The sequence below is a fragment of the Haemorhous mexicanus genome, chromosome 1 (assembly GCF_027477595.1).
Source record: "Haemorhous mexicanus isolate bHaeMex1 chromosome 1, bHaeMex1.pri, whole genome shotgun sequence".
In the NCBI taxonomy this organism is placed as follows: domain Eukaryota; kingdom Metazoa; phylum Chordata; class Aves; order Passeriformes; family Fringillidae; genus Haemorhous; species Haemorhous mexicanus.
This window is the reverse complement of record NC_082341.1, coordinates 47,163,499-47,185,984: the sequence shown is the minus strand read 5'-3', so window position 1 is coordinate 47,185,984 and position 22,486 is coordinate 47,163,499. Positions and strand designations below refer to the sequence as shown.

At 36.1% G+C, this 22,486-nt stretch overlaps 1 protein-coding gene across 1 annotated transcript in view; it reads right to left on the bottom strand.

Annotated features, from left to right (window-relative positions):
- Positions 1-1,228: 1,228 nt before the first annotated feature.
- Positions 1,229-22,486, bottom strand: part of SEPTIN7 (septin 7) — a 63,293-nt gene continuing 42,035 nt past the window's right edge. Inside the window, exons 4-14 of the mRNA XM_059839628.1 lie at positions 21,970-22,070; positions 21,228-21,362; positions 18,157-18,274; positions 16,378-16,470; positions 15,033-15,129; positions 12,943-12,994; positions 11,981-12,106; positions 7,829-7,849; positions 5,433-5,568; positions 2,779-2,918; positions 1,229-2,243 (exon numbers count right to left, since the gene is read on the bottom strand). Of these exons, the coding sequence (XP_059695611.1) occupies positions 2,204-2,243; positions 2,779-2,918; positions 5,433-5,568; positions 7,829-7,849; positions 11,981-12,106; positions 12,943-12,994; positions 15,033-15,129; positions 16,378-16,470; positions 18,157-18,274; positions 21,228-21,362; positions 21,970-22,070 (1,059 nt within the window). The 3' untranslated portion in view covers positions 1,229-2,203. The remainder of the gene's footprint in view (positions 2,244-2,778; positions 2,919-5,432; positions 5,569-7,828; positions 7,850-11,980; positions 12,107-12,942; positions 12,995-15,032; positions 15,130-16,377; positions 16,471-18,156; positions 18,275-21,227; positions 21,363-21,969; positions 22,071-22,486) is intronic.

Here is a 22,486-nt window from a genome sequence, read left to right as displayed (position 1 = left end):
AAAAGGGCAATGCTCTGTTTCAGAAGAGAACTCCTAACACCTGCTCTGCATTTTCATTCAAATACAAATGCTAAGTAATAGATTACATTTCCTAGAAAAGCTGTGGATGCTCCATCCCTGGAGCTGTTCAAGGCCAGGCTGAGGCTTTGAGCAACCTGGTATAGTGGAAAATGTCCCTATCCTTGATGTGGGAGCTGGAACTAAACTTACAAAACCCTTCCAACCCAAACCATTCCATGATTCTATTATTAATACAGAAGATCCAATGAGCTTATGTAAATTTCTGATCACCCTGAGTGTGTGTGAGAGGCTACAGTGTAACAGTGAGGAGAATGAAGACCAGCATAGTGAAACCAAGTTTCCTGATCAATGACATCTCTACTTCAGAGCAAATGGGGATGCTGAAGTACCAGCATATACCCATTTAGAGTGCATCCTCAGTTTTGATGAGTCCAAAAAGCAGTTCAGAATTCTGTCCTAGATGGTAACTTTTGCCTGGTTATTAAATTATTCAATTTATTGAATTAAACTGAAACTTGAGGGGCAGGTGCAGGCAGTGTGCATCCTCTGAGATGCATCACAGACCAGATTTTGCAATTCTATTTACTTGCAAGAGAAAGAAATGTCCACTTACTGATACTCAGTGTCTTCTCTAAAAAAGAGATAGGCAGAATATCTGAAATGAGTTACAAGGAGGCCCTTATGCAGGCTACTGAAAATGCAATTTCTTTGAGAAGCTAGCTGAATAAAACATATTTTTGCAATCATAACTCATGTAAAAGAAAACTTAACAGAAATAGAGCGATAACAGGGATAATACATGGAACATCTGCAAAAGAAAAGATATATTCTTCATTATTCCATAGTCAAATAAGACATAAGAAATCCTCATCAATTTTTAGCAACTTACAAATGTGTCATTTCCCACCCAGATCCTCCTAAAAGCTTGCAGAAGGCAGTAAAAACAGCAGGAAAAGCAGGACTGCCAGAAGGGGAGCTGGTGGGATACAGCACAGGGTGTGCATGCACTTAGTGCCCTCTCCTGGGCATGACAGAAAGATCCGTGTTTAGCCAATTCAGAGCATGGCCATGGAAATGGGGTCTTCTACATCTTAAACTCATTCCTCAGATGAAATAAAAGCACAGGTCAATCAGAGAGAAAGCTCACATATTTCCAGAGAACTACTCAGCTGTTCAACTCCATGACAACTCCTGACAAAGCAGCGTGTTACATCACAACATTGTTTATTATGTAACTTTTTACAATACAAACAAAAATACAGAAATGCAGTATATGAATACAGCTAAATGCAAAATGGTGATGTTTTTCTCGAGGCCATATTCCCATTTCTAGTAAAATAAAGACTGCACACAGGTAGAAACAGGTTGGTAGTTAACTCCACAATTTTGCCTAGAAATGACCTATAAATGCGTTTTCCTGCTACTTACCATAAAATGTAAAAAGGGAGTTAAAGGAAAGTTTTACTCACTGGTTCCTACCATATGAAAGAAGCTATATTCTATTTAGGAGGGCCAATATATGGAAAATATCTAAATTAAACGTTATTACAAAAAATGAAGCAGTAATGAGATCCTTCTGGCTAAAGAAGTTACTAAATGAGAATAGCATATATTTAAAGAATCCAAAACGTAAAAGGGTTGTTATAAAAAGCTTAGGTGCACTGTAACCTTACAACTTTTATTTTTCCATGTGTCCTTTTAAACAATGGAAGTGTCAAAAATAGGGTCAACTGTGTTAGACTAAATTACATTATTGTATATGCTGCACTGAATGGAATTTTTATTATAATAATAGAGAAGCATTGTTTGCATCATATTATGGCAATTTATCCTCACTAAAAACCGTATAGAGTCCTGCATTTTTTGATATCCTGTAAACCATCAAACCACCAGAACATGATTGTACAACAGTAAAATGTTTTCTTTTGCATTAAAATGACACCTGTTTAAAAAAAAAAGAATGAAAAAAGGTACTTAGAGCTGTTATTTTTCCAAGTACACAACACCCTAGACAATTCAAGGCATCTCATTTTCCATCAAAATTAACAAAAATTTGTCATGCTGTTAAATCCATTACTATGGATACGACTGGTGCAAAATTGGTCAAACGGATCCAACAAACACTGATGTCCAGGCTGGCATATTGGCAACTAATACACAACTGGTGGTCAAAATGATGCATTTAAAATATCTTCCCTTTCTTCTTATTCTTTTCCAAGGTTCTAAAATGACATTTAAAAAAAAAAGTTTGTTAAATAATGCATGCAAGTTCTGATTTTTAAAAAAAAAATATGCACCTTTTTAAACAGGCATTTTAATAAGGCTTTTACTGGTTACAATGGATGAAACTTACTGAGTGCACAGTACTTGTACTGTGTGAATCAAGCAGTGCAGTTATCACCAGATTTCTCCTCCCAAGGACGGAGGGAATTAAACATTTTACTTCTCAGAACTTTAATTCTCCATCCCTCAGAAGTCTTGTGGCCATCTATCACTATAATTTTTTTTTCCAGATATATATATATATATATATATATACACGTGTGTGTGGGTACCATGTTTTTGCTGACTAAAACCAGTTTTAGAAGCTAATAATTTTCCCACTATTGCTGAAATATGGTCATTTGTAATTAAAAGCAGTTCAAGATTTTTCTTGGCTTTTAAGTGACACCTCTATAGTGGTCAACAGCCATGGATGGACCATTACTGTCTCAGAAAGCTACAGAACTTTTACTGCAGGACAAGACTCCAATTTACCTGGAAGAATTCTGTTGCTCCAAAATACGTTGTTGAGCCTCCCAGTTTGCTTTCTCATCCTCAAACTGACGACGCTTTTCCTCCAATTCTTTGTGTTGTGCCTCCAAATTCTTTTTCATTTGCTCATGGCGTCGCTGCAGCTGTAGAAGATTATGAACAGAGTCGGTAGGTGCAGAAAACACAGCAACTTATGGAACTAATAAACATCAGCAACTAAACTTACTAATGCAACAAAATTACGTGTTATATTTTTCTTCAGAGAAAGTAGCTCAGACTAAAAACTCTAAGGTGATAGGTACTGCTAGTAACAGAAACCAAAAGGTTATTAATCCCACAGCTTCATTTTACAGTTAACAGAAAATGCCCCAAATGCTACCCAGTTTACAAACAGAATTTGGAAGCAGCTATGTTTGGCAAATAAAAGGGAATTAAAAAATACTTTGGTATTTGATGCAAACACTAAGCAGTAAATTGCACAGCATTTGAGTATCACTAATGCATAAAAGAGCAACATCTTTGACTTTCTGGGGGGGGGGGGCAAAAAAACCCCCAAAATATGGATTGCATCCTATAGCATTAATATTCTGGATCTATTTGGAAAAAATATTAAGTGGATTCATTTATTCCCTAATTAAATGAATTACTATTATTGAGAAAGTGAATTGTCTACATTCTAAAAGAGAATAAGAATTCTCTTCTGCAAGTTGATGGGACAGACAGATAATCCAATATGTTGTATGTAAGGATGGAAATACTTGTCAGGATAAGTGATTCCTTTCATGTGGAATAGTGCTTTTTTGAATTGAGTTAAATCATAGAAGGGTTTGGGTTGGAAGGGACCTTAAAGATCATTTAATTCCATCCCTTCTGCCAAGGGGCAGGGACCTGGATGCTCAAAATCCCACCCAGCCTGGCCTTGAACATGTCCAGGGTTGGGGTTCCCATGGCTTCTCTGGACAACCTGTTCCAGTGCCTCACCACTCTCATAATAAAGAACTTTCTCCTAATATCTGATTTAAACCTACTTTCTTTCAGTTTAGAGCCATTCCCCTTGTCTGGTCACTCCATACCTCTGTAAATAGTCCCTCTCCATCTTTCTTGTTGGGTCCCTTCAATACTGGAAGGCCACAATTAGACCACCATGAAGCCTCCTATTTTCCAGGCTGAACAATCCCAATTTTCTTAGCCTTCACTCATGTAAGAGCTGCTCCATCCCTCTAATTGCCTTGGTGGCCTCCTCTGGACTCACTTCAACAGTCCTACATCCTTCCTGTGCTGGGACCCCAGAGCTGGATGCAGCCCTGCAGGGGGGGGTCTCACCACAGCAAAGTAGAGGGGCAGAATCCCCTCCCTTCAACTGATGTCCACACTTCAGAGAAAGTGATATAAAACTCCCTCTTTCTTTTTTACTCTCTTGCATAACCCTGTTTTACACAGCCCTTTAAAACCTATTTCCTTTTACACATTTTTACATGGCATTGTCTGCTGCCTACTTGCCATGAATGGTGAAGAAAAAAGAAGAAAGAATTGCAATGAACATAAAAAACCTGGTATCACAGGATACACTCAGTCAAAAAGTCATGAGATAGTACAGGAAAACCAGAAATATTTTTGTATTTCACATAACAAGGAGAATGTGGATGCCAGAAGTATTAAAGGGTTCAAAGAGATTCAAGACAGAACGCAAAGAAAGGATAAATTATCCAGACAGAACATATAGCTTTAAAATCCTCAAACTGCTGACTGGCATATATTACTATTTATATCCCTATCTATTCAGTTCTCAAAAAAAAAAAAAAAATCTAGACTAATTTTTTTCCTTTATCCAGTATGCCTTGGCACCTTACAGAGCCTAGGCTGCCAAGCATTTCAACTACCCTTCCAAGTTTCCTCATTTTTCCTCAAATTTGGAGACAAACTTTCTTAAGGAACTTTGACAGTTCTGAACTTTTCTATTAGGCTTCTTGTAACAAACTGCTTTCCCAAAACTTAAATAATTTTTTAATTTTTATCTTTTACTTTAGATGTTTTACCTAAACTTTAAACTATAATAGTCCCTTAAAAAGATCATTTTCGGAGCACATTGAAGCCTGTAAAAAACCAGTTTCACTGTGAGGACTTCACCTGGAGATGACAGAAATTAGAATTAAGTATCCACAGAATTTATTCAAATGGCACCAGAACACTGACAAAAACAAATCCCTGACTCTTCCTTAGCCTAGTAATTCTCATTTAGGTGAGATGCCTATAGGCATTGCGTCCAATTCCTGAAATGCTTTTTCAATACACACAATAAACTATCATTATTGCATTAGCTTATGTAAGCCATAAAAGTCTCAAGAACTTTTAAAATCACATGGAAGAATAAGCACAAAATATCCTAAAGAAAAGGGAGAAGAAGAGGGTAAGTTAAGGAGTATTTTAACATGCTATGACTGAAAATAAAAATAGAATGCATGTGAACATTAAATTCCATTTTAGCTTTAGACTTTTACTATTCCAAAAAGGCAACAAGCTGAGGAAGAAGAACGATGTTGTCTTTACACATATAAACCAACTATGGAATCAATTATGTTGCAAAGTCCTGGCAAAAACTCCCACCTCTACACTTGGTCAGCCTCAAGTTATATTGGTGTTTAAAACATTTTGATTACCTCAGCTTCAGAGTCCTTAAGTTTCTGAACTTTTTCTTTGACTTTCATCTCAAACACCTGTTCCATTTCCATTTCCATTTTCTTCATTTTGGCTACATGCTCCCTCCTTTCCTCCTCCATCTGTGCCAATGGGCTCCTGCCATAAATCCAGAAGAAGCAGTTAGCTAGTAATAACTTTTTTCCCTGTCTGTTACATTAGGACATCTGGAAAAAGCAAGATAAAAATGCTGAAGCAGTAATATAAACACATTGCTGTAGGCACTGCTAGCTTAAATTCAATTTACATTATTATATTAACTGTTTAGATAAGCTTTACTCAAAAAGATATTTCATACAATGTCTTTTCCTCCCCCACAATTGATTTATACTACATTTAGGTTAACAGAAACTCTTGACTTTCTATATGTAGAACCACCTGGTCATGGGAAGAGAGGAAATGTTAAAACAAGAAAAAGAATATTAGCATCTTCCAAGTGATCTTCAGGCATCTTTTTCTTCCCCATAATTCAAATATATAAAAAAATTAATGGACATAATAAGAAAATTACGAGCACTGCAGACTTAAGTTCTATTTTCTCTCTAAACCTCCATTGTTCCCAAGTGAGCCCAAGAGACACTTAACATTGCAACTGTGTTGAATGCTCTGGTCATAGTTTTAAAGAGAGATCAGCTTTGAAAAAAAGGTCTGGGCAACTGAACATCAATATTTCAAAGTGTTAGTTGGAAGGTTTTCCTTTAGAAAGCTATTAATAAATGCAATGTACAAAAATAATGTACATTATATTTATTTTTTCCATATACTTTATGGTATACTTTCCTGGATTGTACTGAATTTTTAAAGCTGTATAAGCCTGCTATCCATGTTATGGTGATATGGGTTTTAAATAGTAAGTTTCACTGTAAACATCTAATAAAACAGGATGATTGAGATCTAGTAATGATTGCTACAGAGTTTTGTTAAGATTCTGCTGTTCCTCAAAGAGTAATCAAACCAAATCACTGGCCTCTTATTTCAGTATCTATGGCTTAAAAGGACAAAGTTTTAACTATTGTGTTGGTGAAAATGAAGAACTGATTGTATCTGGAATTGTTACAACCAATCAGCAGAGAACATCTAATCTATATATTAAACTGAATCTGAATTAATAGCTGCAATGCTTGGACTTGTGAGTAAAATAATGTATAATATACAGAACTGAAATTGATTTTCCATTTAATTTTTACTTTAGTCCTTCAAAAGGCCAACTGCTAGCAATCTTTTACAAGGAAAAAATTAATGGTTAAACACAGCTGAGGTACAATAATGCAGAAAATACTAAAGAAGTGAAAGAAGAGGTGAGTAGCAGTACTTGTGGAAGCTAAGCAGCTGTCAAAACAATACTATTTTCTTCTAGAGATGTAAAGTTCTCAAATGCATCTGCTCTTCAAAAATTAACCTACAAAGCAGAATAAATACTGAGGAATCATTGCTGCAGTTTTGACTTCAAAACGGTGCAGAACTGTCCTTTGATTGAAAACTTAGTAATTCAATGGGGATGCTGTGCAAGCTGTACTTGAGAAAGTGGTAAAAATCAGTCTGCACAGAAAAATCTGATTAATTGACAAGTGAGCATTTACAGCTGAGAGCTTTACAACTTAGGTCACAACTGGTTTTATGAGGTCCTAAGCATGTGACACGGGTAAAAGCACATCACTCTGTATTTAAGGACAAAATGACACAAGGGATTTAAACAAAACCAACCAAACAAACAAAATCAGACACAAACACAAAAAAATGAGCTGAAGGGAAAAAAAACCACAAACCACTAAACAAAGATGTAAAACATTTAACTGATTTCAGAGGACATGTGCTCTAATAACAGTCCTCTAAGTTATTCTGCAAAAATTAAAAATGATCTAGATATGTGCAAAGTAGAATCTCTGCAAGCAGGTAATGAGATAAAATCATGGTAAGAAATTATTGAAATTACTAAATCTCCAATTCAATGAAGAATTGTAAATTTACAGGTAAGGATAAAAATTCCACTAATTCTTTATAAGCATCTATATAAAGATGACTAAGCCATGGATAGAATCTGGGGGAATTCCATAATTTATGCACTTCTACTGATTTTTGAAATTTGACCAGATTTGACTTGAATCTTTGCCAAAAGGTTTCTAAAGAGGATGGGTTTTTACAGAGGTATTTGTCACTGTAAGCATTTATAAATTCCTAAAATTTACAGCAGCACAGCTTTAGGAAAAAAAACCCAAACCAACTGCTAGGGGAAAAAACAATGCCAAGAGCGGGATACCAGGAATCTGTTCTAAATTTGAAACATCAAACAGTGAAATTCTTTTTGTGTTTATAGAATTTTTGTCTTAAGTTTTTTGGAAAAATTTAAATCACCACTTACATGCCTTCAACTGTGTCAAATCTAAAAAACAAAAAATACAGAGGCTTAGCTTAGCATGCTTAAATAAAACCACAAAACCAAAAAGCAATAATTTAAAAATGTAAATTCAATATTATTAGATTCCTAAAGCTCATTATGTGCTCCCCAAAAGCAAATTTTTCATACTAAAAGAAGAAACTGTTAGTTAAAGCTTGTTATATTTATTTCAAATTCAGTTAGTTGATCACTACATTATGTCAATATTAACGCAGGTTTGATGTGCAGAGGCTTTCAGGAACAGTTTTTCTACATCATCTATGCTTTTAAAAAGATTTAAAATATTTTAGTGACACGAACCACTACTTGCTCTATACAAGTTTTCAGAAACCAATGCCACCTGGAGGCTTATCTCCTCTTTTAGAATTTGTCAGCTAGCAGAGACCCATGTATGGAACACCCGGCAGTGTTCTGACACTGCAGGAAGAGCACTTGGCTCCCACGGCCACCAGAGGTCTCAGCGGCTGCAGCATCACCTCCCCCGGGCACAGGGATGCTGCACCCAGCGTGCCTCGGCTCAGCGGAAAACGGGATGCAAACAGGCTCTGATCTCACCATCCTCTCACATGGGCTTCAGGGCATTAGGGCTGTTTCACAGAACCCGCCAAGAATACAGGCAAGAGGAGCTGGAAGTGGCCAGGCTTAGCAGACAAAGGGACTCGAGCATTGTGCATTCTGTTACTCTGGATCGATGATGGATAAGACCAGTCTTTACAACATACACTATGACTTTCAATAAAAATAAGATTTTACTTTTAAATTCACTGAAGATCACAGTTTCCTACAGCAAACCAAAAAGATTTCTCTAATTACAACATCTGAATTTCAGAGCAAATGTCAATTTTCTCACATGTCACATAGTACACATGTGAAACTACAATTACCACATGATTTAAAGGTATCTACATATGTGAAAACTACCTTGACATTTTATTTTTTTAATGGTTAGGATGATATTGAAAATTTGACAAAGCAGACTAAACTTAAAACACAAAAAAACCCTCTATAACCATGGAAAATACATGCTTTGGATTGCTCCTAAGTTAACAAGTTACTTACAGAACAGTCAAGTTTCACCAAATCAGAGAAATGGACAGAAAAATGCTTCAATTAATCCATACAGTATTATTAAAATTTGTAGCACATACTTCTATTTGTTTTCAAATGCGATTTTTGTCTAAAGAAATAAGTTAACAGCTGCATGAAAAACTGAGATCTGCTAGGATCATAAAAATACAGCTGTTTTAAAGCTACAAAAGGTCAGTCCAACAGCTCCAACAGCTGCCAGCAGGAGATACTTTTGGAAAAGTACAAGCACCACGGCATGTCTCCGGTATGTCTGACCTCCCAGTCTCTCAAAAAACAGCAGCTTAGGAGTTTCCAGAGTCAGGGGGCGTATCTGTGTTTAACCATATGCTTATAATACCACCAGACAGCATCAGAGCACGTCTCCATTCTCACACAGAGATACAGGATCTGTCTCCCATGCAAGAATTGATATTGCCCCAGTTTGAGACACAGACACTTCTTTCAAAAGGCCAGCAGGCAAACATAAAATTCCTAAGGGAAGGCACAGATAAACTGTTAATATCTGTTCCTCCCCCTCAGTTTCCAGGATGCACATGGTTATTAGGAAGATTCCTTCTGTGCTGCTTCAACTATACTAGATTAAAAAAATCAAAAGCTACAAAAACACACGGAAGTCAAAAATGTGTGTTGAAGCTTAAAAAAAAAACCCAAACCCAAATTGCAACTCAACATATGGTTAAGGTAAAACCAGAAAAATAGCATCAGCTGCTTCATAACCAACACATGCATTCAAGGATTTCATGTATTTACTTAAGTCACCTTGTGTTCTGGGGAACAAACTCTCACAAAATATGCAAAAGAGTCTTCGTAAGTTTGCAATAGACTTTGCCATCTTTCAGATGGCTGAATCAAACTTGCAATTATTTACTAATTCTCTTGAACAATAAAAACCCTGATAGCAAAGAGCACCAATTGTATTTATTTATCTCTGAGCTGCAGTACTGCACTGCTCCAAGCAACAGATTTCTAAAGGAGAAAATAGTTCCAGAAGGCACATTCACCTGGAAATATTCAGGTGGGACAGCACAGTGATCTGAAGTGACAGGAGATGCAAAGTGAGCATGCTTCAGAAAGCAAAGTAATTCCTCATAATGTAGGTTCTGGCTCAAAAAGAAGTATCAGGAATGCTATCAGAAACTGAGTGGGGTAGAGGGGTCACAAAGGGGTCACATGAAGGTCACAAAGAGTTCTGAAACCTACTCATAGATGTGTTTTTGTATAAAGTAACATCATATTGTGTCTGCAATACGGGAACAAAAAATAATTTTAAATAGCGACTCTGTTGTTATTTTTAAGAATGCAGAATAACAAGTCCTCTTACATGGATGAGGTAACAGACTGAGTTTGTAGGTGCAGACTGACACAAATCTAAGCAGGTACAAAACAAAAACGGTAAATTCAGATTTTCCAAAATCTAGGGAAAACATACTAAGATTTTGAAAGGTATATAAGAAACCCCAGTATTTAACAACACACAGAGAAAAATGCAAACAACTTCCTTTGATAGTCCAAATAACAACGGGGGGGGGGGGGGGGGGGATGGGGGGGAGAAGTTTCACTTTTCAGTACAGTAATAGCAAATAATAATACAGTAAAAAGCACAATGATAGCAAGTTAGAAGTCCTGGAGAAAATGCAGAATTTTCTTTTCTGCACTCCGATTACTACATTTTCATCTGACATACTTGCTATGTGCACTCAGAAACCTTGAGTTACGAGTCAGGGATAATGTGATAGCAAGAAACATGACAGTGAGAAGAAGTAACCACAGTGTTATGGACACATATATTTGAAAACTAGTATTTTTAAGACTTGACCTCATTAGAAACGCTACTTAAGTGCAAGAACACTTCTGAAGAAGAGTTGCTATAACTGACATAAACTATTACATTTTTTGTCAGGGCTGTGCAGCGAAGTCTCATGTAGACTCACACTAGATGAAACTAAATCACATCCACGTAAACCATTCCCTCACCACTTTTAAAGCATTAAGAGAGTGTAGAACAGACATTTCTTTAGAGAAAAATGGCTTTGTCGCTGTCATATGGATGCAAATAGCAGGTATTTCCAACTAACTTCACAGATCTTTTTCAGGAAGAACAGCTGTAACTTTGCATACCATTGGCTGAAAAGAACAGTCCCCTATACTTAATTGAGAAATTTGTATTTAAATATAGTACAAAATAAGAACACCATTAATTAATAATTATTTAATCACTAATTACTGTTGATGCAGTAGCTACATGCAGAGCAGAATATCTGAATGTAGCTATTCACAAATAGTATTATACAATTCAGAATACAGCAGAGCCTACTTGTAAATCTTTCATTAACTTCATCTGGTTGGCAAATAACTTCTCGTCAAAGGTAATAAAAATGACGAGATAAAATAATAAAAATAATAATAATAAAATTAGCACACTTTGAAAATCCAGCTACAAAAGCCCCCAAACACTGCATTGCAACTCCCTTCTCACAAAAGATAATGATGTTGCAATAATTCCCCTGCCATGATAAACAGCCATATGAGTTGCTAGAGCAGCATTTCAAAGATGACAGTAGCAGGTCTACTTTTTCAGAGTTTCTAAATAAATACTAACCCATTCTTCTCAAAAACTTCCCCGACACAATAGTATTGATCATTCAATGCAGAAGAACCAAAAATTCCACAAGTAACATATAAACCAAAATAGAAACTAATGCACAAGAACTTTGCAGTATCAATGAAGTAAAACTCTGAGTAAATGTAACAATTATCTTCAAAACTAAATCTACTATTTAGCATGTTCAGTGAAACTAGCGTCAATCTTAGTGACAGAGGAAAAAACCCCAAATTACAAGTAAACAAGAGGCTGTCTCTTTTCAAACACAGCAAAGAGACAACTGACTGAAGGCTATATACATACAAACCCATCAGCACCCCTCCCCAAGAAACCCTAAACACCACCACACATTCACAAAACCAGCTGACCAAAAAAAAAAAAAAGTAAAAAGATTAAAGTGCAATTCAGCCTTAACAGGAACTTACTTTGTTAGCTGTCCTTTATTTTTGTTGTTGTCAACACCGTTGTATGTAACAGCTGCCAGTTTTCTGCTTCTGTAGTTCTCATAATGTACATTGTTAGTAACATCCTTCAGGTCCTGCATATGAGTTCTGTCAACAAGTGTAATTTATCAGCTTAGTGCACAAATACAAAATAGCAGACTGACTTGAATTAAATTATATCCCTCCATTAATGTCCCATTTCCCTCAATGTTTTTATTCTACCATTTAAACGGGAGCTCTCAAGACAGCAAAGGCATAGAAATACCAGGTTATTTTGCACCAAACCAGCCTTTGGAAAGTTTGAGTTCTGTGGATAAACTTGCAGGTATTGGGGTAGGCAGATAAGAAAACTGTATATTACTACTACAGTAGGTGAGAAAAAGAATGTCAGGCAAGAAACAACAAGCCAAAACTTCCTAGTTTCTATCTTTTAATTCTACAAAAGCTAAATATTTAGTTCAAGACTAAGTCAAAAGCATTCACTTCTTTTCATAATTTTCCATTGTCAGCCGGGAGAAAAGCAAAGCTTAGGAACCAAACTAACAGTTTTTACAGCAGATGTCACCTAGTGGACTGCTGGGAGCACAGGACTCAGCACCTAATACAACAAAGCACAGGCAGTCTTGTTTTAGGTAAATTTTCAGCGCTAAAGTTTTTACAAAATGCCTACAACTACGTGCACATCAGCACTAAGAGATAACTCAGGCTCCTATGGACTAGTAACAAGTAACAGAAAAAGTAAACACAAAAAAATTCACTACCAACACCACTGCTTGCTAAGTATGTGATTAAACAAGTTATCATAAAATGTAAGATAACTGTTTACAATTAAAAATATGGGAATTCATACGAACTCACTATCTCAAATTCCTTTTTCTCCAATATATGACTTCCCAATCTCTCAGATATACCAGAAAACTTAATGTTACCTATCAGTTACTTACCTTATCAACATGTTCCTCAGAATTGTGAAGTCACAGTGTTCACCATTTTCAACTGCAAGAAGAAGTAAGCTTTTGTTGACATGTCAAAAAAATCTGTGCTTTACACAGAGGTAAGATGTCACTTGTCTACATTCATTCCAACAACAAATTACTCCCACAGCCTTTCCTTACTCAAACAACATGTGTATTAGCAGAAGGAAAGCATTAACATAACTATAATAATGTGTCTTACTAGTAGAGTTCCTATGCTCCCCTAAGCCATACTGGCAAACTGTACTGAGTAAGTGCAGCAGAATAAGCTACCACAACAGAAGCAGAGTTTTGCCAGTTAACTTGTTTCATCCTTTGGCTGCCTCACAGCACAGTTGTGTAAGGATCAGGCACTAAAGGAAGACCTCAGTCTAGATCCAGCTATATCCAAAAACCTTTAAAAGACAGACTCAACCTGTTTATCCCTGCCCAATAAGTTGCAGAAGTCTCCATTTTAATTTTAATATGGATTTAGTTCTTCATTACTGAAGCAAAGAAAGGCTGTGTACTGAATTTGATGCATCAGCCTACAGATTAAGAGAGAGCTGGCAGCTGTCATTACAGACGCCACCTATTCCACTGTGCCACCACCCCACTAAAGTAGAAGAGGCTGATGCTGAGGGGCATTTCCCTGAGAGATCATGAAATGACACTGGAGAAAAATGCACTCTCCAGAACTCTGATGTGCAGACATAGAAGGCAACACACAAAGCTCTTAGCACGCACAAAAGAAAGGCATAGTGCAGGTTCCAATGTGTCTCTGAAGTAAAGACAGACATTGTCATGGCAAGGAGGGAAAAAACTGAGATGAAGGAATTAAAATAGCCCAAGTAAATTCAGTGAATCCTACAGAAAAATGCAGAACACTGCCACTTTGTGTGTGCATTCCTGTATCTGCAACTCCTGCATTATTTTATTCCATGGTTTTACACAGACTGGTAAATTCCACTCAGATGGTACATGAAGTCATACTCTCAAAAAAGCAACATCTCTGTCCTGACAGACTGAAAGCCACTTCAAGATGCTCCTTTTAGTTATGGCAGCTCTTCCTTTCCAAAAGTCATACAATTGTGAACATGAAACCTTTCAGAATTTTGTTTTAAAATAAAGAAAAGCAGCACGATTTTGCACATCTCCAAATGCCAACAGAAGAGCCTGAAATAAAGCTTGATCTTCACTGATGCAGCTGGTTTTTACTTTCTGCCAAACCTCATTTCCTGCCAGACATGCACTTCAAAGTGTTACAGCATTCCTTTTTAAAGTATTGGTCCATACACTGCTTGTTGGCTGGGGTTTTTTTGTCTGTTTTATACTGCATCCAATTTACAGTCCACTGCACTTGGAAGGCAGAAAGAGTGAGGGAAAAAAAATTCCTCTTTATTCAATACATGCACACCAAAGGAAAAATCTCAATGATCACTGAAAAACAGTCTAATAGTGATTGCTTTACTACAGTGTGGTGCAAGTCATGCCATGTGGCATTTGAAATATATGAACGGCCTTAAAACACAAGAAATGGCTGCCAGAAGAACATGCAATTATCTTCAAGTCTCTATAGCTGTAGAAAGTAAGTTTTAAACAAATTTAAAAAAAAATCAAAAAGTACTCTATTCATTAGCAGGTACCTTTCCGTTGTGACACCCCAGCACTTAAGACTCCGATGTTTTGGGAAAAATTTTATTTCTGGCAATTGAACTGACCAAATTAATATTTATAATGTGAATGCTCTAGAAAGAAGAATTCAATACACAGGTTTTGGATTAAGGTAGTTAAGGTCAAAAAGCTAGAAAACAACTGTAATTTAAGTCACATCACTACCTGCAATAAATTACTACAGGTTTTACAATTTCTCACTAAGGCTTCAAGAGAAATCTGCTAGCAAAGTTACATGTTGCCAAAACCTTTACCTTGTTCCAATATTGCCAGAATAACAAATCGGTATAGTCAAATAATTTCCAGACCAAAGATCATTGAAATTAAGCATTTCAAACATTTCAAATACAGACTCATATCTAGTAAGTTTTAAAAGGATTAAAAAAAAAATCACAAGAAAGCCTTACCTTCTGCAACACCCCATGGGTACTGCCTTCCTCTAACTCTCTTGCCATTGACTTCAATGATCGTATTACTACCTACCACAGCAAGAGGTAAACGGTCCTACAAGATAAAGTTTGACTTTAAAATTCAAAATCTGCTGCCAAAAGATACTGAAAGCATGCCAACGTATCAACTTAACATAAGCTAGGTCAGTGCTGTAACACTGCAATGCAGCTAACCCAAAAGTGCAAGAATAGTGATGTTTATTGACCTTTGCCCACTTTAATGACTTATATATACACATACTCCAGCTGAATTCCTTATGCTGCTGCATTCTGTAAATCTAATTAAGGAACAGACACTACTGTTACTTAGTAAGCTATGCAAGAGGCAAGCCATTTCATATTTATTCAACTGCACAATTATTTACCAAGTCATACACCTACTGGCTACAAGGGCTGGTAATCTGATTGGATCTTGTACCCAGTTTTCAAAGGTTTGGCAAAGAACTACATCAAGTTCTTGTCTTCAGCTGAACTGAGAATGCCTCCAGTGTAACAAGCAACAAAGGAGCCAAGAGCAGCTTCAAGGGGCAGAAAGGGACAGAGTACTGAGCTCAGTATTTTGCACTTTTGTCTCTGCTTTTATTCTGCTCCTCTCTAGGCTTAGTCCCAGAATATCTTCCAATTTTTGTCCTATTTGTGTTTATCTATCCTAGGAGATTTCCCCTGTAACAAAAAAATTAAAGCTACTGAACAAACAGTTCAGTAGCTTTACAACTGTTACAGCTACTGAACAAACAGAAGCAAGGCTCAAGAAACATACACAAGATGGACTCCAACATGAAAGAACAAACTGAAAACATGAGTAAACTAAGAAAAAGCCTTTCAACAGCCTGACAGTCCTTTGATTTTCTTTAGTCATTTATCTCCATTAAGGTTTCAGTGTATCAATCAGCCAGAGAGCTATTAGCTGTAATGCACACACTTTATGCCACTGCACACCTCTGTCTGAAAGAAAACCCTTGCCTCCTACAAAGCTCAAAACAAACAAAAAAAAAAAGTGGCAGGCTGTGGAGGGTGGATAGAAGTCAAATAAGGATGAATTTTTAAAAGTGATCTTTAAGAGTTCATTAATGAACATGTGATCTAGTGCTCTCATTCTGAATTTTAGCCATTGAAGGACTTAGATGACTTAATAATGTCATTCTTTGCTTCCGATAAAGAACACTGACCCTTAGGACAGCTTTACATCTGATTTCTATATTCTAAACATTTTGGTGGGCTCTTCATTAATGACAGAATGCTTTTCAAACTCGACCCCCCCTTATCCCTCCATAAGCACTTTTTTAAAAGAAAATTATTTTACCTTTATCTTTTTAACAATCTTATTTTCTTCTTCATCATCTGTTTCTGGGAACTCATATATTTTAATTTTGTGTTCTTGGATTTCTTTCATTATCTAGAAACAAAATTATTATATGTTTGAGGATTTCATACTTTATAACAGCCTGATTTTTTTGCTGCAGTCTGTTTCTCCTCATTTTGTTAGATACATAAAATCCTTTAGATTACCCTGACTTGAATTACAGCATAACTTGCACATTTAACACCCTCAGGTGACCCCAAAGGGTTAATAGCGTGATCATCTCTCCTTAGCCAAGAGAAGACACAATCAGAGCTAGAACTCCCAGCTACCAGAATATTATTCACCAAAAAAAGACAGCAAAAATTAATACAGGTTTCTACAACAGGACAAACAGAGGTTTACTCCAATGGAAGTTCTGCCTGCATAGAATTAGATGCAAAACCTAATACAAACTGTCAGACTGGTTTTGCTATTGGGATCTTTAAAAACCAGATACTTTAATAGATCATTGCAGGCACACTTTATCTCTTTGAGTTCCCACAACAGCTACTGCTGTCACTCCTTTTCTGTTTCCATCATACCTGAGCAGCACCTGCTTGAAGCAGGATCACCTGCCTATGTTAACAGAGCTTGTGACTGATGGACTAACTCTAGCAGTTAGTACTGTTGAAAAACATTCACAAGCAATAATGAAAATAAAGTGACTGTCCTGTTTTGATACTATATTTGTCTGAAGGGTATTTTTAAAAACAAGCTGATTAGTTTTGCAGAATTTTAGGATGGAAAAATATTAGACCATTTAGCTGACAGCTGCACTGCAGAGCTGTGGGGAATATTTCTGGCTCATGGGTTTGCAGTCTTAGGAGAAGTTAAGCTTCCAAATCATGCAAGGACTTATTTTCAAAGTTTGTTTGGGAAAGTCCCCCCTATTCAACATCCACTCATTGATAAAGCTGCTTATATACTTAGAAATATTCTGTGTTCAACTATTTTTTCCTTTCTTTTAGTCAACTAATTTTTAATCTTATCTATTTAAATCAAGAGTTTTTACACTCAACACCTCTTAATGCCACCTTCTTTTCAGAACTGTGTTCTTCTAAACTAGGACTGGACAGAGTTCAATAAAAAAAGACTTAGTATTGTCTTGTTCTGTGTCCTCCTTGTCCTCTTTGTACAATACTACAAAGCTTAACTGTTCTACTCTGATAATGTAGCTGAAAATAAAACATAAACCACTTGTAGACACTCATAGCAAGAACATTCTACAAATACAAAGACATTGTATCAGTTGTATCAATGCTAGAATTATCTCACTATCTTTAAAATGCATTATCACACCCAAGAGTGAACGAGTTTACTGATTCTCATATAATACCTGAGGTATCTTTAATAATTACAGTGCATCAACATAGAAATAGATACCTCAATGCAATAAGTAAAACTGTGATACTGTTGAATACCTTATTTTTTTTAACATGCTTCTGGTTAGGCACCTAAATCCTGAAAGCTTCTTTCCTCCCTTACTGATTTTTATCTCAGCAGTGAATTATTTTACTTGCCAAGAAACATACTATACTTAAAACCTCTTCCCCTGAAGACAGAAACAAGATTATTTCACCAAGAATTATAATTAAATATAGAGATATAAATTACTTAACTTTGCTGTCTCAAGTTATTGCTTCAGGGTTTAAACTCTGCATGTAAGTTAAATCTCACCATTTCCATAGGGACCGACTTACTAAATTATCCTATGTTGTAAATACTAATTTTTCAACTCACCTGTTTTTTAAATTGTTGGCATTCCTCGGGTGTAAGTGTGTCTGCTTTGGCAATAAGTGGAATAATATTCACTTTTTCATGCAGGCGCTTCATAAACTCTATATCCAAAGGCTTAAGTCTGAAACACAGCATTAGAGCTTTGCAATTTATATTAATTAAACAAGACTGTACAAATGATGAGATTCGTCCTGACAACTACTCTTAAGACTGATTTATGAGTGACAGATGACTGAAAATGAAAAGGTTACCTGCAATTATTACAGCAAATCCCCTAAACTGTATAATGCAAGAGGAATAAGTGGTAAGTTAATATTACTAGCAGTCATGAGTCTTGTGCTAGCTGAAAGTACACTCATTTAAGCAAGAGGTAAGAACTCTATGAAGGTAGTAAAGTTTGTGTTATTAGCTGGAAGATAATCCCACTTAAGGCCCAACTGATAAGAGCTCACAGTTGTGAACTATGCTCTGTTCACACCTACAGTTGCAGGTTCTCAAAATCATGTCTCAGTATGCTTCCTCTAGAGAGTGGGCTAGGAGACTTTTTCTTTTAAGACCTTAAGATTGCTGAAGATGGTAACTCCTGTAGCCTATGTACAAATGAATTAGAAATATCTCACTTCTAAATTGGTATGTAAAACAAAAAGACAGTTATGAAAGTGGATGACAGTGACAAAACCTAAACTGTCATATGGGTATAGGGTGGCTGTGTGGTAGTATATTCACTGTCTATGTGGATCAAAGTGGTCACTATTTCCTGTTTCCTGAAGTAAAACTAGAGAGGTTTTGATGCATTAATGACAGCAAGTTTAGTCAGGCTTAAAGGATTCACTTAGAGGATTTAACAAGATTACTTTTCATCCTAAAAAATTTAGTATGAGGAACATTAAAACCAGATTAATTTGGTACTGAAATTTCTGAAAACCATACAAAAAAGAATGAAGAAAATGTTCAGGAACACATATTTAACTTCATTTTAACATTTTCTACTTGTCACTGATTGCACCAGTTCTCAACATGTGTCCACTAAATAGCCAACATTAAAGAACATCTATATTATAAGCACTCTTTTGGTTATCCATTCACCTTAATATGCTTTCCCCCTACTTGCTTCAAAAAGCCAGGGCAGCAACACTGGGTTGAAGTGCAGCTGCCAAAGCAGAGCTGTTCAAAAGGTCTGCTCACCTAAGGACTTGAGTGCTTACAGAGGAGACTGAAGAAGGAAAGCTTTATATAAAGATTCCAAAACTGCAGAAAGATTGCAAATTTCATCATCACCTCATTCACTTACCTGGAAGGCTCCTCCTGCCCCTCCACTCTCTCCCCCTGCTTCCACTGAAACCAATTCAATAATTTCAGGTGTTTATAGGAATACTAGCTAAAAACAGTGGGATGTATTAAATGGAAGGACTTTAACTGCTCTCTTTTTTTAATTTTTAAATTTCTAAAGCAGGCTTTTACAGATGTATTAAAATGACAAGTAGAAAGAAGTAAGCTCACCCACAAATGCTTTAATTCAACGTAAATATAATCATGCATTAAGAGCAAAGAGGACACTATTTGCCGGGTTAGATATGCTGCTGTCTGCAGAGGAAACAGGAGTAAAGACTGCATCACCACAAAAACCAGGTGGGAAGTGAGCTCTGTCCTTTCAGAGAGGGCAGCATCTTAAAAGAGGAAATGAATGCTAAAAGCAGCACCAATTTTCTTCATTTACTTCCTTACTGAAATGACAATTTTAAGCATTTATTCCAGGAATTGAAAAACATTATGAAAACCTAGCATAATTGTACACCTTTGTCTCCCCTAAAAATAACATGAAATACCTGCACAAGGAATATACTTTTACGGCTTTTGGCCTCACAAATTTAGTGACCAAATTTTAATCCACTGGAAACATTACTTTTCTTTTTCCTTAAGAACAACTTGTACCTCCCACTGATTTAGGAAGTTCTAACAGATGTGGGGGCGTGCAGGGAAGACATGCTTTTTGAAGAATGTGAAAATTAGCTCAGAAATAAAACACAAGGAATCATCTTCCTTTTATTTAAATTACCTTTTGGATTCTGCACACTAGTAAAACAGCATGTCAAGAATTCAAGTTGTTTGCACTTAAAACTGACATGCATGTTGAGCAAAACTGGCATTACAAACATGCCTGTTGAACAAAAGCAAAATACTTAATAAAGGCAAGTCTACATAAAAAAAACTTCCTCCCTCTGGCATTTCTTTCCATATTTGGAAGTATCTGTACAGTTCAAAATTATTAGACCCATTCCAATGCTAGCTACAGAAGCTAAGTATAATAGCTGGCATTTTTTACTGCCTGAGGAATACTCTTTAAATTCCTTCATCACTCCCTTCAACAAGTTTTACTACTTTTGATCAATACAACAGAATAGGCTTAAATTTATCTTTGACTCCTGGTTTTGAAGGTATAACTCAAGAGTCTGACAAATTTAAACATGATACCATGATAAAAAGATACACAACCAGTTTCAGATAGTTAATCTGTACCTAATACACCCTGGAAATGCAGTTCTCCCTGCCTACCACTAGATAGAAGTCTGATCTAGTAAAAACCATGCAGGGGTAGAAGATAACATAATAACTGAAAAAAAATCTGCAATGCCTATACTGGAATTGCCACTAGAGAAAATACTACACACCACGTGAATTAGTGGTATGCTTACAAGGATGCATGAAACTTTCCATCTTCAATGTACACTAATGGGAGAGAGGAAGAATGGACAGGAAAAATTCTTTTGCTTGACATGTGAACCACTTTCTCCTAATGTGATCTAAAGACGTATAGATCACAAACAGACGTGGCACCTGTGAACATCTTTGTATTTTTCATTGCTATAATTTTATTTCTCTTGTTATGCAATTAATGTGCAGTCATATTTACTGGTGTTTGGTTTGCTAACGTTTGACAAGCCAAAGTAAACTCATCTTTGAAATTAAGCATGAGCTGCAAGCCATTGAGAAAATCCAATTTGGAACTCAGACTGACGAATCTGCATATTTATCTGAGACAAGAGAATGAAAACATAAAATACACTAATACAAACCCATGTCCTGAAGGAGCAATGAAGTATAAACAACACTGCACTCTATTATCTGGCATCTGACGTCTGTTCACTCGAGATTCTGCATTCAGGTAGTCCTCAAATTTACTGTCAATGTAGTCAATAACTGGCTGCCAGCTGCAGAGATTACATGAATAAAAACCTGTAAGTTACATGATTTACATAAAGAAACCTGATTTTGCTAAGAAATACATGTTCACAAATTCCCCACAGCTTGGGGTGGGGTTTTTTTTTGCTTTTCATTTGCTTTTTTAAAATTAAGGTACTTTAACACTGCAACTGATCAACTCCACAACGTAAAATTGAGTTACATAGTTCTGAAGATACAATATGTGAGTCCACTGAAAAAACCTTTCAAATACAATCACCTTCATTGTCAAAGCATTAAAGAGAATACTTAAGAACTGTAGCTAAAGTAATATGCTTCACTGATCACATGTTGTGACAGCATAGAAGATGGTTCTGCACACTGCATGTGTCGATAAAGAGCCAAATTCACCACTCAGTTTAAGGGGAAAGGCTGACAGCACTTCAGTCAAGTTATAAAGGTACTTGGAATTACAGCAGTTAGAAGTTTTCAGCTAAATACAAAGTTTAGAAGTGTTAATATTTTAACTGAATATTGAAGCCTACATTTTAAAATATGTCACAAGGTATTACATCTCAGACACACAGAAAACACAATGCAGAATTATCATGGGACAACATACAAAGAACGTCTTACCAATTACTATTATCCACAGCATCTCCAAATCCTGGTGTGTCAACTATTGTAAGTAGTAACTGAACACCACCCTCTTTGATTAAAACTTTTGACTGCTCAACCTGTAAAACAAATACAGTAAGATTAAATTTTTAGCAGTTTAGTCAACTATCTTAAACACTCGGAAAAGCATTCAATGAATAAGAAGCCTGACAAAGAATTCCTAACTTTCCTGCTTCAGAGGTACACTGTGTCTGTGCTCTGCTTATAAAATCAAAATAATTTTACAATAATGAATATTTTTTAAAGGAAAAGATCATTATTTAAATAAAGTCAGCGATAAAAGAACTCTCTAAGTATATGGGATAGCTTAATATTTAAATACCTGATAAATAGGAAAAACCTTAACCAGGCATTAAACTAATAATGATAAAGTTGCAAACTTGGTCACTTCAAAGAAAATGACACTTTTCAAAACTAATCCTCCACACAAGCACCTTAGACACTTCTAATCCTGTTAATGTATTTTTAAGAATAC